The sequence below is a fragment of the Eretmochelys imbricata genome, chromosome 6, assembly GCF_965152235.1.
Source record: "Eretmochelys imbricata isolate rEreImb1 chromosome 6, rEreImb1.hap1, whole genome shotgun sequence".
In the NCBI taxonomy this organism is placed as follows: domain Eukaryota; kingdom Metazoa; phylum Chordata; order Testudines; family Cheloniidae; genus Eretmochelys; species Eretmochelys imbricata.
This window is the reverse complement of record NC_135577.1, coordinates 86,103,282-86,118,608: the sequence shown is the minus strand read 5'-3', so window position 1 is coordinate 86,118,608 and position 15,327 is coordinate 86,103,282. Positions and strand designations below refer to the sequence as shown.

At 41.4% G+C, this 15,327-nt stretch overlaps 1 protein-coding gene across 3 annotated transcripts in view; it reads left to right on the top strand.

Moving 5' to 3' along the window:
• BAZ1A (bromodomain adjacent to zinc finger domain 1A) overlaps window positions 1–15,327 on the top strand; it is a 117,908-nt gene that overhangs the window by 86,973 nt on the left and 15,608 nt on the right. For all 3 annotated transcript variants that reach the window (XM_077819033.1, XM_077819031.1, XM_077819032.1), the window contains exons 20-24: window positions 118–272; window positions 1,208–1,356; window positions 8,312–8,559; window positions 8,650–8,867; window positions 10,023–10,507. In XM_077819033.1, the coding sequence (XP_077675159.1) occupies window positions 118–272; window positions 1,208–1,356; window positions 8,312–8,559; window positions 8,650–8,867; window positions 10,023–10,507 (1,255 nt within the window). The remainder of the gene's footprint in view (window positions 1–117; window positions 273–1,207; window positions 1,357–8,311; window positions 8,560–8,649; window positions 8,868–10,022; window positions 10,508–15,327) is intronic.

Below are 15,327 nucleotides of genomic sequence, written 5' to 3'. Positions count from 1 at the left end.
CTTTTTCCTGAACAAGAACTCTGCACGCTCTTCTCATTTAATTTGAAATTCAAGTTAAATGTGTACAATTATTTGCACAACCAGAAGTCTGCAGGCTCTCATTCATGTTTTCTTCAGGTTACAGACAGGCAATCTTGGAGAGCAGCCTTAGAAAATGGGCAGTATGAGCTGCTAAATGAGGAAAACAAGGAAAATGGTATCATTAAAACTGTGAATGAGGATGTTGAAGAAATGGAAACAGATGATCAAGCCAAATTTATTTTAAAAGACAGGTAAGAGCTGGGATTTAAATAGCAAATATCTTTTCTTTACCAATCTTGAAATGGTGGTTTTCCATGTCTGTTATGGGATTTTTGTGTAGGTTGACTTTTTGCACATCACCACCTTGCTAAACTAACTGCCATAACTTTTGATAAATTCTGTGAACCAACATTTTCTATATTAAAAATATCAGTGTTTTTAAGCAATGTATTAATGTCCAGTGAGCTATAGAACTTTGCTTTAGTATTTGCATGACAGTGTTTGTTACTTTGTATGTTTAAATAAATAGGTCAAGTACTATGTTGCAAAATACATACATATTTGATCTGTCTGGCAACCAGCATCCAGATTTAATTTGGCAGGGAAAAAAGCTCAATAGAAAGGCTGTATAATTAAGCCTACGATTTAGTCACAGGGTATTTATAGTATAAGTCATGGACAGGTCACTGGCAATAAACAAAAATTCACGGCCCCCCCGACCTGCCCGTGACTTACAGTATAAATACCCCTGATTAAATCTTGCGGGGCTGCAGGGGTGCCCCAGGGCCAGCGGCACCAGCTACCTGGGGGCCACTAAGCAGCCGCTGCTCTAGCTGCCTGGGGGAGACCACTGCTTGGCAGTCCCTGGGACCTCCCGAGGAGAGGCCAGTGCAACTGGCCCCGGGGCCACTCCAGCAGTGACAGGTGTGGCTGTCCCTGGAGCCACCTGAGCAGTGGGCCCTGGAGCCAGCTGCTTGGCCAGTTTTTATGTTCTTGTATTTGGTTTGTTGTACATTGCTATACTGCAGTCTTATAATAACTTATACTGTTTGTTTGAGGGGGGAACCGACTGTCGGTCTTCTATATTTTTATATATATAATATGTAATTCCTGGGGCCAATTCTTGTTACCTATGGTGTAGCATTTAAAATCCTATAAATCCTATTAACTTTTTTAAAAATTGTAGACTTGTTGGATTAAAAACTGAAGCTCCAAGCACTGCATCAACAAATACAAGCACTCCGCAGCCAGTTAATAATGTGGTCCATTACTTGGCATCTGCACTGCTTCAGATAGAGCAAGGCATCGAGCGCAGGTTCCTCAAAGCACCACTTGGTAAGCATTTAATCTTGATACCACAGCTTCATTTCTGTATTCAATTTTTTTGAAGAGAAACAGATTTTTTTTATTTCTTTCATGAAGTGTTTTGGTGATACTATACCAGGACAAAATAACACATAACTAACACCTTTCCATGGACATTGTGAAAATAAAAATATTCAAGAAGTGGTTATTTTACAGCAATTATTGCTGTGCATCTGTGGAACACTGGGGAATGTTCAAGTTCCCCAAATACTTTCTATAGTTTCTGCTCTTGGGCCATGTGGCCTCTAGTGTGTACTCTAGGGAATTTGACCAAAAAGCTTGTAGTATAAAGTGTAGAACACCTTGAACAAGACAGCTTGCCTGGGGTAGCCCTCACTGAAAATGCCAAGATCAGGACAGGATGCAAAAGGGAGAGCAGAAAAACAGGTGGTTAACACTGAAGTTAAACTCACCAACCAGTCACAAATTGTAGTTTTGATCCCCCACATTGGTTATCAAGAAGCTAAAAAAACAAATTACCCAGCCTCCTTGTTGCATTCCAGTACTCTGGCTCCCAGTCAGCACCTAGGTCCAGTACAGTGAGAAGTTACTTAAAAAACTCTGCTCTCTATACAAAATGTTCTTCTGAACCCCAAAGGGCCAGCCACATTGCCAGGTCAATATTAGGTTGGATCTTATCCAAAATACCACACTGCCAGCCAATCCTTTAGCATCTAAAACTAAAGGTTTATTATAAAAGAGACACCAAGAAGAGAGTTGTTAAATGATGAAGCAGTCAGATACATACAGAGATTTCAAAGTCCATATGTCAAGTTCTTAGGAGTATTTGGTGAGTTTGCTGGCTTGAAAGTCCCTCTGGAACACATCCCCAGCTTGGATGGGGTCATTCAGTCCTTTGTTCAGAGCTTCAGTTTGTTACTCCAGAGCTAAGAAGCAGGAATGAAGACCAAATAGAGATGATAGAGCTGCCTTTTATAGTCTTTTGCTATGTGGCTTGTTACTTCCTTTGTCCTAAACACAAGCTGCCCAACACATGGCATGGAAAAGCCTTGAAGTTCTCTGTCCATAGGCATATCACATGCCTTGCTGACTCATAAGGTGTATTCCCTGGTACTTTTCAATGGGTTCATTGTACAGTTGATGACCCTTGATGGGCCATTGAACAGGCTAGGCAGTGCTGATGCCAGTCTGTCTGGGGAGATCACCCGGATGCACAGCACAAGTTTGAAATACAGATATACCATACATATCTATAACTCTCAATACAAAGGTGATACAAACACATAAACAAGCTTATCCTACTTGGCAAATCACAACATTTTCATAGATTTCCCCCCCCCCCTTTTTTTTTTTTTGTTGTTTGTTTGCTTCATCATATTCTTTTCCTTCTTCAGAGAATCCCTGTTAAAGTAATTTATTTTCTAAATTGTTCCTTAGAAATTTTAGGAAAAAAACTGAAGTGCCTAGTTACCGAAATTAAGCTAAATACTTTTTAGTTCTGCAGCCTTTATGCTTGTAAGGACTTTTTTCCCAATGAGAAGCAAGCATAATTTTGTCAAGTGTTTTGGATCAAACATTGTTTGTTTGATCGATCCAAACCTCCTCTTCTCTCACCCCTCCCCCCCCGCCCCACATTTTTTTCCATTCAGTGTTACATTTTTGGGTGGGTTTTTTTTAAAATTAACTGTGTAAATTTTTAAACAAAACATGGTTTTGAAATGAAAAGTCAAAAAATTTCATTTTGAAAATGTCAGTGGTGGTTGTTTTTTGTTTTAGCCAAAACCACTTGTCAAATTTATGAATAGTTTATTTGCCCTGAAATGGCATTTTTCAGCAAAAACTATCTGACCAAAAATTTTTGCTCAGCTTTAGTCCCATATACATTTGAGAGTACACTTTATTGATTACTTAAATATTCTGTTTTCTTTGTTCCCAGTTTTCCATAGTCCTAATGGTTAGATTTGGGGGGGGAAGAGGGTAGGAATCGTGATTTCATACAGGTTTGTTCTGTTGTCTTACAAAGAAATCTAATAGTGTTGTAGGATAGCAGGCTTGTCCAAGTGGCAGGCCTTAAATCTCCTATGTCCTTACTTCTCCTTTCAAGACCGTGCCAACTTAAAACAGTAGCCATACTGATTTAACTAAACTGGTATTGTTAAAGCACTACAGACCCCACACCACCCCCGTATGGAACTATTATGCCAATATAGCTTATTTCCATGCAGGGAAGGGGAATATATTGTACTAATATAAGGCACCTTTTATATTGGTATAATTGCATCCACACTGGGCAGGAGGGAGAGGGAAATTGTACTGTTCTAACTATATTACAGCAACACCCCCCCTCCCCAACTGAAATAGTTTATACTGGCACAGAAATTGTATACACCAACCAATCTCACCGAATTCTGTATCAGAGTCTGCCTTGGCAAAGTGATGCTATATTTTACTCCACAAGCTTTCTTGTCAACCCCCAAGACACAGGGCCACTTGGTATTTTTGGTCAGGTGGCCCTTGTGCACAGAAAAGTCATTTTGTTGCAGTTACTTTATATATAAACCAAGCTAAGATGTTCTAGAACAAAGCCTGCTCATTTTTTAAAGAATTCTAACCAGGAAAAAAGGAAAAAAAGCTAACACTGCTTTAAGAAGATAAAACAAGCCTGGTTTGTAGGGCCAGGTCTAAAAGAATAAAGGGAAAATGCAATCAAATAACTAAGATTGAATCATCTCTTGAAAAGGTTGGTTATTTGAGCTCCATTTCAGCAGGTTTAATTAGTTTTGATGGGAAAAATGCTGGAAGCCGTGGAGCTTTATGTACAGGAGAGCTTCCTGGGGTGAACTTTTTGTAAGAATAGGACCCCTCCATTCTTCTAAAACAAACAAACAAGTTACAGTAGAATCCCTTCACTTTTTTTGTTTTCCCTCTTGCCATTTCTTCTTTCCATTTCCCTGCTCCTTTATCTTCCCCTTTGTTTTAGTTCCTGTTCTCATTAGGAATTGGAGCCACATTTGAAAAACAGTTTTTACCCTTGGCTCAATTTCTCTCTCTCCTACTCTCCCATCCATAGTGCTTTATGAGCACTGAAGGAATTTCAGAGTGAAATTTACTATGATCACTGCCAGTTTTACTTCTTGCAGCCTCCAGGGTGTACAGTAGACAAAGGAAACCGGCACAGAAGTTGAATGACCAGATGCTCAGCTCTGTTCTTTTGTGTTCAATGTGTGCACCAGGCTGCAAAGAGAACTCTACCACTGATTATAGAAAACTGAGAGCGGCAGTAGGCACACAACACACGAGTGGAGCAGCAGAGAGTGATTGACAGAGTAACAAAATTCAAAGGGGAATTTAGGAAATGCAGGAAACAGTACCATCTATAGGAGTGCTCGGCAGATTGCTCGTTAGTTGCTCATCTTTCAGTTTGGCAGCTAGATTAAACAACAAATTGGTTTTGAAGCTACACTGCATTATATATTGTCTGTTGTGCAGTGATGGGACTTGTACAAAAATTTGTTGTTGTTGTTGTTGTTGTTGTTGGTCCAGCATATGGACAAAATTAACCCAAGAATACTAGAGAGAATTCCAGTACCAGAGAAGGGTGGTGGTCCCTTCTGTTGTACACAGTTGCGCTTGCAAAAATTCTATATTGAAAGATCTGAAAATCTCTCTTCTCTCCCTCCCCCCCCCCCCCCCCCCCCCGGCAATAGGTCTTTTGATGGAAGAAGTGGGGTTGTTGGCTGCTTAAATGCTTTTTTTTTTAAGCACTCATATATAGCACTTTCTATCAGTAGATCTTAGTGCTTTACAAAGGAGGTGAGTATCATCCCCATTTTATAGATGGGGAAACTCAAGCACAGAGTGGTGAAATGATTTGCCCAAGGACATCCTGTAGGCCAGTGACAGAGCCAGGAATAGAAATCAGGTCTCCTGAATCCCAGTCCAGTGTTCTGTCACGGGGCCACACTGTCTCTCATACAACTATAGAATTTCCTCTCAAATACAGTCTAGTCATTATTTTTCTACATTTCTATATGCAAGGCGTGACTCTAGTTCATTGGTTCCCAACCTTTTATTGTTGGAGCCTCTTTGCGATTGGTGGATAGGAGCTTTCACCTCCCCTTTGCACAATACGTTTGTTACAGTTCTATTTTGCACTCTTTATCTATTTTCTCCTTCCTTTCAATGCCATTCTTGTCCCTTTTTTTAATTCCTAGATTTTTGATACTTTTGCTTTTTTTTCCCCCTTCTTTCAGCACGCAATATGCTGTACTGTTTTATACATCCCTCAGAACCACAGTACCTGAGCACACCTTCCATAATGCAGTCAGTGATATGACTAGCATCTGTCACATGCGGTTCATTCCCCCGCCCCTTCCCTGAGGGAGAATTTTGTGTGCAGCGTAGGGGTTTGGTTTTTGTCTTTAAATGTATACCTTGCTATATATATGTGTTAAAATTGGCAAGGTCAAAGAAGTGTGCCTTGTGCTTGTGAAGCATCACAAACCTCAACAACTTCTGCTCCAGTCTCAGACCAGCCCCCGAGAAAGTTCTGTCTGATAAGCTTTCCCCTTATGGTAGAACAGTGGTTTTCAACTGTTAATTAAAAAGTTGCTTGAAATAACTTTACAAATTTAACATTAGGTGATGCAGAAGATAATAAAAGGAACCAAAGGGGGGATAAAAAGAGGAAGAGGGAGGAAGACCAGTCTAGTCAGAAAGATGGTAAATTTAAAAAATGTTCTGTATTTTTAAGAGTTAGAAAAAATTGAAATATTTTGTCACTTTTTTTTCTTGACATGTTGATAATTCTATAGTCACTTGCATAGAATGAGGGAGTAGAGCTCTGAAATCATAAGACTATTTCTTCCTGCACATCTAAATGGTGCTTGAGGTAAAAATAAAAATAATTTTAAGGGCAAAATGTTTTACTTTTTTGGCAGAGTCAGAAGGAAGTCAGAGTCAGAAGGATTTTGATGTAGAAATCTGTACAAGTTCATAGAAGCAAAACTTGTTAGTTTATTTTTTACTGTCTGAGCAACACAAAAATCTACAACATAATATGATTACATAGGAACCCTTCCTTGAAACTTTTTGAAATAGAAAACTGTTCCCTGAACACATTGTTACTGACATGTGACAATATGGATTTATCAAACAAGTTATCTAGTGCAGTTGTACCTAATGGCCTCAACTGAGCTCAGGAGGTCCCACACTTTCTTTGTAAAGGCATAGGAAAAGAATATCCTTTTTCCCCAAAGAGTTGACAATCTGAATAGACAAAGGGTAGGAGGAAAAAGCTGCTACACAAAGGGAACTGGGACTCTATGATAAAAATGACTTAACTGGTCACACGAAATCTGTGGCAGAGCTGGACACTGAACCCAGATCTCGAGTCCTTTTAACCACTGCTTTTAACTTTTGCCCAGCTTCCCTATCCTAAACTCTTCCTGTCTCCTCGCTGGGTGGCGAGAGAGTCTCTCTTTCTATATTTGTATAGTCATTGCAGGGCTTTAGTTTCTGCCTTTTCTCACAACCAGTGTCTAAACTGGAAGTTTAACATAAATATAGGCAGTGCTAGGAGGAGCCACACTCTAGTACCAGATGCTGGGTGGGAAGAAAGGGAGGGCCTCGGATGAAGAACATTTAACCTCGACATGACCTAGTAAATGAGAGGGTACGGTTGGGACTTCTGTCCCTGGGGAGAAGGTGCTTTGCCAGCAGCTGAACTGCAGACCATTCCTGTAGCCACTCCGTGACTGGCAATGTAGGTGGCATAATCATGCACTTTAGTAGTGACATACTGGCTTTGCTCTGCTTACAGTTTTCCAGACTGCTTCTTTCAACACTGGGGAGGAGCTTGCTTCTTTTTTAGCAGCAGCAATGTTAATCTTCATTATCAGGAAGTTTATCGTAGTTGGTGGTCCACTAACAAACAGACGTAATCCTGGATAACCATATACATTGCCTTCCTTCCTGTTCTAGGTTATTGGCTAACAATTCTTCCACTATGGCACTAGTCTAGACAGATCCACTTGTCTGTGTTGACATGACGCTTCGTAACAGTAGCGGGGCAGTCTTCTGACAATGTAGTTTCCATAAATTTCCAGACAGCTTGTTGGTCATTTAAAATCTCAGGGACAGATTCAGACCTCACCTCTACTGCACCTGTAGGGAAGAAGCAGCCAAGTAGGACATAACTTTTTTCTTACCCACTCTGAACTCTTCCAAAAGCCACAATTTATATGTCTTCCACAGAAAGAATTGTAAAGGGGAACGTTGCAGGGCCTGGGATCCGTGGTATATCTGGGTGGGTTTTTTTTGTTTTTTTAGAAAAAACATGAGTGCTGTCCATCTAGCTGATTCTCTCTTCTTCCTGCAGTATAGGACCATGCAACTTGTATTTACTTACTTCATTTTTTCAAATTTGGGGTTCGTGATTTAGGTTTTTTTAATGAGAAAACGGAGTTACTGTATAAACATCAGTGCTGAGCAACTGCAGTAACTTTTTTTACTTCCTCTTTGACCTGTAACTATCTGGGTTTAAACAAAAAAAAAAGTATTTCCAGTTACTTTTAATTTATTTAGTGCCTGTGTGTTGGAGAATTTTCATTCTTTTGGTTTAAGAATCTCTTGGATTTCAAATCTGACACCAAAGCAAGACACTTGACATGAAAAGTCACATCATGTGTTGACATCAGCTTGGTGTTCAAGGGTGAAATCCAAAGGTGAAACTTCATTGTTCACAGGTTTGCACTAAACTCTTGTGCCAGGATATAAGCCAAGAAATCCCTGACACTGAAGGGTTAAGAAATGAATGGGAATGCTCCTTGGGTGCTGCTTCCTATTTTATCACATGAAAAGTAGCCTTTACCCATGAGTAGCAGTTCAGATACATAGAATCTTCAGTCTAGAGTGAACCTGGATGTTTGTATAAGTAATTTCTGTTTCCTTCCTGTAATACAAGATGCCAGTGATGGTGGACGTTCATATAAAACAGTCCTGGACCGCTGGAGAGAATCTCTTCTTTCTTCTGGCAGCCTGTCTCAAGTCTTTCTACATCTCTCCACATTGGATCGAAGCGTTATCTGGTCTAAGTCCATTCTAAATGCTCGCTGTAAGATGTGCCGAAAGAAAGGTGACGCGGAAAGCATGGTGCTCTGTGATGGCTGTGATCGAGGTTATCATATCTACTGTATCAGGCCCAAGCTCAAGGTGCCTGAAGAAAAAGCTTTTGAAAATCCAGAATTCAGGTAAGGCTTAAGACCGATGGCACCTCACTAATGCATATTTGTATATTACCAGGCCATTCCTGAAGGAGACTGGTTTTGTCCAGAGTGCCGACCAAAACAACGTTCTAGACGCCTCTCCTCTAGGCAGAGACCTTCTATGGAAAGTGATGAAGAGGCTTCAGAACAGTTTGAAGAAGAGACTTACTATGGGGAAGTGGGACAAAGTGAGGAAGAGGATTATGAGGAGGAACAAGAGGAAGATGATGAATCGCAAGAGGAGGAAGAAATGAGGTAAGTCAGGGGCCATAAGAACTGTTACCATTTAACACTATTATTCTAATTGATTAAGTGTGCTTAGTGTTCTACAAGACAGAAGTATGTGGTCTTTGTCTCAAAGAGCTCACCAACTGAAAGAGTTGCAGACACATAGGTCAGTGGTGACCTTGGCCCTCAGCGTTTGGTTTATTGGTGTTATGTGCATAAATATCCACTCCTAGGGATGAAAATACACTCTTATTAATGTGTATTTGATAGGATACCACCTGTGGTCACTAACTATGGGGTGTCTGCTCATTCTTAAGCCACAAAGATGTATTGGTATTCAAGAGAGGTGCTGTTCAGAAAATTTAATTCCCAAATTTCAGATACTGTGAGTTTCAAGGGACTAGATGGACATGGTGAGAACTGGATAGTAAAGAAAACAAAAAGGTTCTCTCCAAAGGGAGAATTCTAGGGGCGTGTAATAGGGCCAAGTAAACATGCAGTTTGAAAAATCCAGTAAATAGATGAATTTGTGTCACAAATCAATGTAGCTTAAAGGGAGCTTGTGACCGAGGCAACGCTTTTTTTCTCGATAGTCATTTGCATTTGAGTATGAATTAGAGGAGTTACATCCTATCCCCAGAAGTTGGGGGTTAATCATTTGAAAGAACGTACACTTCCATGGGACCATCAACTGCCAAATAGTGTCTCTTGGATCTCCCTTCTCTAATCTTGATCTTGCCTTGTGAGGGCATTATGGCAGACCCAAGGACTGGATAGGACTTTGTTAGAATCTGTCATCTCTGCAGCTTATTTATGTGGAGATGAGATTCCTGTGTATTACTAGCAAACCGTTTCCTCAAGAAACAAGGAGCCAGTTTAAAGAATAGAACCCAGGGGTCTCTCCAGACAGCACATTTCTAAATATTAAGCTGTTGGACTGACTAGGCTTTCACAATCTCTTTTTACTCCATGCTGCACAGAGCATTTGATTTTAGAGAACTCCACAGAGCAATATTTAAGAATGCTAGTTGGATGCCAGCTTCAGTGGAAGCCAGTTTTCTGTCTTGTTAAACAGAAATTAGGTATTGAATTAGAACCCTTGAGGAGAAGAGGGGAGTAGGAGTCTAGAATAGTTAGAAGTAGCGATTTGTACAATACTGCTATGTACTTATATTTTTACAGCCCATCAAAACAAGGAAGACCACAAGTCAAACTTCCATTAAAAATGAGAGCAGCTAAACTCAACAACCCCTTTTCAAGTCGGAGCAGCCAGCGTCAGGCCAGTGGAAGATATGCTTCTCGGAGTCAGCAGAATACACCTAAGCAAACTGAAACTTCGTCCAGAGTTACTGGAAGGGGGATAAGAAAGATAAAGTCAGCCCCTCCATCAGTAAGAAAACCTTCTTTAAGACTGCACAGCCGTACTACTCGTCAGAGTCAAGGCTCATTACAAGCAGACGTATTTGTGGAATTACTCAGTCCTCGAAGACGACGTAGAGGAAAGAAGACTGCTGATAGTACATCAGAGAACAGTCCTTCTCTTGGCTTCAGAATTGTTGCCACCACAGACTCACGTGAACGACTTAGATCTCCTCCAGTTTCTACACAGAAGTTTCCTCTTCAGGATAGTGAATCTAAGAGAAGAGGCAGGAAACGACAATCCACAGGTTAGAAAAGCTTTGCTAGGAAAAAGTTAAAGCTACTCCTTAGATGGTGGAGAGGGGGAAGGTTAGGGTTTTTAGGTACTTATTGACAAATGATTATATGGAAAAATTCTTACAATCTACAAGTCGGTTCCATTGAAAATTAACCTGTTGCCACTGCACATTTCTGTCACTAATCCTTCAGTACTGTGAATTAACCTGTCAAACTGAGTGATCAGATCCACGGCACAAGTGTTAATTTAGTGTTTTCACTTAATGTGGGGGGCTTTCTAGTTAGTGAACTGGAAGTGATGATAGACTGACCATGAGTGTACTCCATATGTAACTGCTAAAAAAAAAAAAAAAAAAAAAAAAAGGCAAATACTAAATCTTTAAATATAGCAAATCCTAATAATAACTATCAAGTAAACCATGGAGGACACAGAAATAATGGGACAATGAAATTAGGAATATGGGTAACAAAGAGATTCAGCCTAGAAAAATGTAAGCTGATAACCTTTGGAGAGATGATCCAAAACACTCAATGAGACAAATATTTGGAAAGCCACAATGCCACAAAAAGACCTTATATGTGACAAAAGACTGCAAATTAGCAAGAGTGGCAGTAAAATATGTGAATGTTTTGTGTGGCATTTTGTACCATTTCAGACCTTCACCATTAGGTGTCTCTGCTTATCCTGTAGCCAATACTCTGCTAGTCCTTCCCGATCAGAAAGCAGAGTAACTGTTCTCTGAATTAGTTGTATTTGTAGGATGGAAAAATGGTAGTTCAGACTGTAAGAGAGGACTCTGCTATAACCGTGTAGTAGATAGATGCTCTATTTAACCCTTTATGTATGAGCTGCTGTTTTGGGGTTTTTTAACTGTTTTCTTGGTTATACACATTTTTAAAAAGTATATTTTTATATTGAGCTTCCTAGATTCCTCCTCTTTTATCCTAATGTGCCTGACATGATCTTCATTAGGTCACTACTGACTTTGTACTGTATTTCAGCAAGGCTGTAGCACAGTTCAGATATGTGGCCTTGATATACATATGGGACTGAACCAAACTGAGAATTGTGTTTGGGGGGCTATTTTATTGAAACTGGGTCTCCCAAAATGAAAGCTGCTGGTCATACTGTCAGGGTATGACCTTGAGCAGATCAGTAGTGATTACAATAGGGCTCTGGGAATGAGGGTGAAAGTGGTATTCTCATCAATCCTGTTGGTTGAGGATAGGGGTTTGGGCAGGGATAGATATATCCTGGAGATGAGTGCCTGGCTGTACAGATGCTGATGACAGGAGGGCTTTGACTTCCTTGACCATGGTGGGATGCTGTTAGGGTCCACAGCAGTCCTCCTTCCCCAATCTCTTCCCCTGATGAAGGGGAAGAGTATCTTGAGGTGCTTACTAACATAGTAAGGAGGGCTTTAAACTAAGTTAAAAGGAGGCAGGGTGACAAAACCCTACAGGTAAGTATGAAAGGTGATCTTGACAGAGGGCTGGAAGTTTTGGGGGTGGGGAATGGAAAATTACAATAGGTTCACAGGTTTAACGAGGGAAAACAATGGGGGGAATCTCAACATCTTGTATGTAAGTATACAATGCAAGAAGTATGGGGAATAAACAGGAAGAACTGGAAGTCTTCATACATAAGCAAAATCATGATGTAACATGCATCACAGAGACTTGGTGGGATAAATCTCATGACTGGAATATTAGTATAGAGCAGAGGTTCTCAAACTTGGGGGCAATATGTATTCTGTATGTGAGAAGCTTTAGGGGAAAAAAATTTTAATGCACACAATTTACCCACAGCAATGAATAACTAGCAAAGCTTATTCCTCCAGACATATCAGGTCCTCAGATGGTACTGTGCATTTGACTTTAGATCAGTGATCCCCAAACTTTGTAGGGTCATGCCCCCCCTCTTACCCCTGTCTACACCCTCCCCCCAGGGCCAGGAATGGCGCCGCGGTCCAGAGCCACTGCCAGGCCACAGTCAGGGGGCCGAGGCTGGGAGCAGAGTCTGGTGTGGGACCACAGCTGGGGACAGGGCTGGAGCAGAGCTGGCAGTGGAGCAGGGCTGGGTGGCACTCTCTCCCCACCCCCCATGGGGGCTGGCCCAGGCCCCGCTGCACCACCCTCCGACCCTGAACATTCCCTCATGCCTCCCTAGGGGGGTGTGCCCCACGGTTTGCGGACCAACTGTGCTCTAGATGGTGCTGTGCATTTTGATGGATTTCTGTTCAGCTTCCATAGCATTATACTAAGTCGTTGCCATCTGTACATTAATCCATTTAATTGTAAACATCAATCACAATTGCAGTTTTGCTTTTGCTCTTATTAAAATGAATTGTTGCCTTGATGTTTTTAATATTTAGTAAGAGTTGCATGTTGTGGGGGGGTTTTTATACATACTTGTGTGGCGCAGGGGCATAAACTACTAGAGATACAAAGAAGGAGGGCGCATTCAAATAAGTTTGAGAACCACTGACCTAGACAACATCATATTAAATCTACTCCTGACAAGAAGCCCAAACATCTGACTTGTGAAAACCTTTCTTCCCAACATCCACTAGCCTTCATTTCAGAATAGCAAACCATCAAGTGCTGTTGGCTAAGTATGACTCTCTCATTTGGAATTCACAGACTCGCAGCAGAACAGAGCTCATTTCCAGGCTCTGAGTGAAGAGGGTAAGTTGGTGGCCAGAACTGCACTTCTGCATCCAGCGGTTGGTGCAGCAGACAGGCCACGGTGAGCACCATCACATAAGTAAGGCTATGATTTGTCATGGATTTGTGATTTTTTTTTTTATTTTTTTGATGACTTCTGCAACTTCAGCCGTGCACCAGCGGGATAAGCCTGTGCAGGACTGCTACCTGTCCATGACTTTTACTAAAAATAATTGTGACAAAAACTTAACCTAAAGAGGTTTCAGAGTAACAGTTATGTTAGTCTGTATTCGCAAAAAGAAAAGCAGTACTTGTGGCACCTTAGAGACTAACCAAATAAATTGGTTTGGTTAGTCTCTAAGGTGCCACAAGTACTCCTTTTCTTTTAATCTAAACAGTGAGTCATGGTTGCATGCTTCGGAGTTTCCCATGGAGGTCCAAAACATGGTGAAGGACTTACCTTTTAGATGATGACCATTTTTTTCAATGAAAAGACAGATGAGTCCTTTCATACCTCCTTTTGGGGGGCAGGAGTCCTTTAAAATATCTCAAGCAGCCTTACAAACCTAGATTGGCATTTCAGTTGTGGCCTTGTCTCTTACAAGGAGGGCACAAAGAAATACAGAAGTCTTGTTTCCCTGAACCTCCCATCCCCCACTAAGATATTTTTGATGGGAGCTCGAGAAATGTAAACCATTTATGATGCCACCACTGCCCTATCCCCACATACTTTTCAGTGGTCATTTAACACTCTGTTTCCACAACTGAACTGCTATAACAGTCAAGTGGATATTAGATATCTTCCATTACAGCAATAAAATTGAGTTTATGTCCCTACCTCCTCCAAAGTCCCCATCACTGTCCCTCTTTAGGGACCATTCTCATAAGGGGATTCTCAGGCAAGAGGAGTGGAATCTCTCCTCCAGCAAGATGCAATAGAGCTTCAACACGAATGGACAAGTTTTTACTCTGTAGTTTCTAAAAAATGGGAGGTTGGAGACCGGTCTTCAGTCTGTTATCTCAACTGCTTTATTCGCAAACTGAGATTTTACATCGCCACTCTGGCATAAATAATCCCATCCCTGGAAAATGATGTGGTTTGCAGCTGTTTGATGTGAAGGATACTTTCTTTTATGTAGATATTCACCCCCACCCACAGGCATTTTCTCAGATTCATGGTGGGCTCCGACCACTTGCAATACACTGTGCTCCCAGTTAGCCTCACTGCTGCCCCCTGGGACCTTTACTAAGGTCGTTCTGGCAGTAGCAGTGCATTTCTGGTGAAGCCATTCCATCTTTTTCCTCTATCGACAGTTGGCTTCTCGTTCCCAAGGTGCCTCAGGAAGCCTACAAGTCAACCTCATCAATGCCTCAACTACTCTCTTCCCTTGGAGTCAATGTGAACTTAGAAAAGTCTGTCCTTACTCTGATGCGGACTATATTCTAATACTTCAGTCATGGCAAGAGCTTATCTATCAAGGGACAGGTTTTGCACCATGAGCAACCTAATAGATCAGGTTATATGCAATCCTCAAGCTCCAGTCAGAACTCGTCTTTCCATCCTGGGGTACATGGCTTCATGTGCTTGTTATCTCTGTCACACTGTCTGGAGTGGCTTATGACATAGGGCCTGCCTCAGGGCAGACTGTCAGAAAACAGGGTAGACACCCCAAACTGGTGATGTGTTCTATAATTAATTCACCAAGCCAATGACAAACATGAACCTTACCATGGAGTCACAGATAGTTCTTCTTCGAGTGCTTGCTCGTGTTGAGATAGTTCTTCTTCGAGTGCTTGCTCGTGTTGATTTCATTGTAGGTGTTGCGTGCACCCAAGTGCGTGGCTTGTCAGAGACTTTTGCTTTAGCGGTACCCGGAGAGCTGGCTGTGGCGCCCTCTGAAGTGCTGTGCTCATGGCGTGGTATATCAGGCGCCAGTGCCTCTCAATTCTTTCTTACCACCCATGGTGGTCAGTTGGACCGCCTCTGTTCCTTGCTTCGCAAGCGCTCAGCGGTTTCTCATCTAGTTTAGCCTTGTGCTTTACTTGTAAATAGTTTTAATCGTTGTTAGTTAAGTACCCATTAATTGTTTAGTTAGTGTCCCAGTGGGGATTTTTCCCCCCAATGAGCATGCCCCAGTCTCTGAGTTTCAAGCCCTGCTCATCC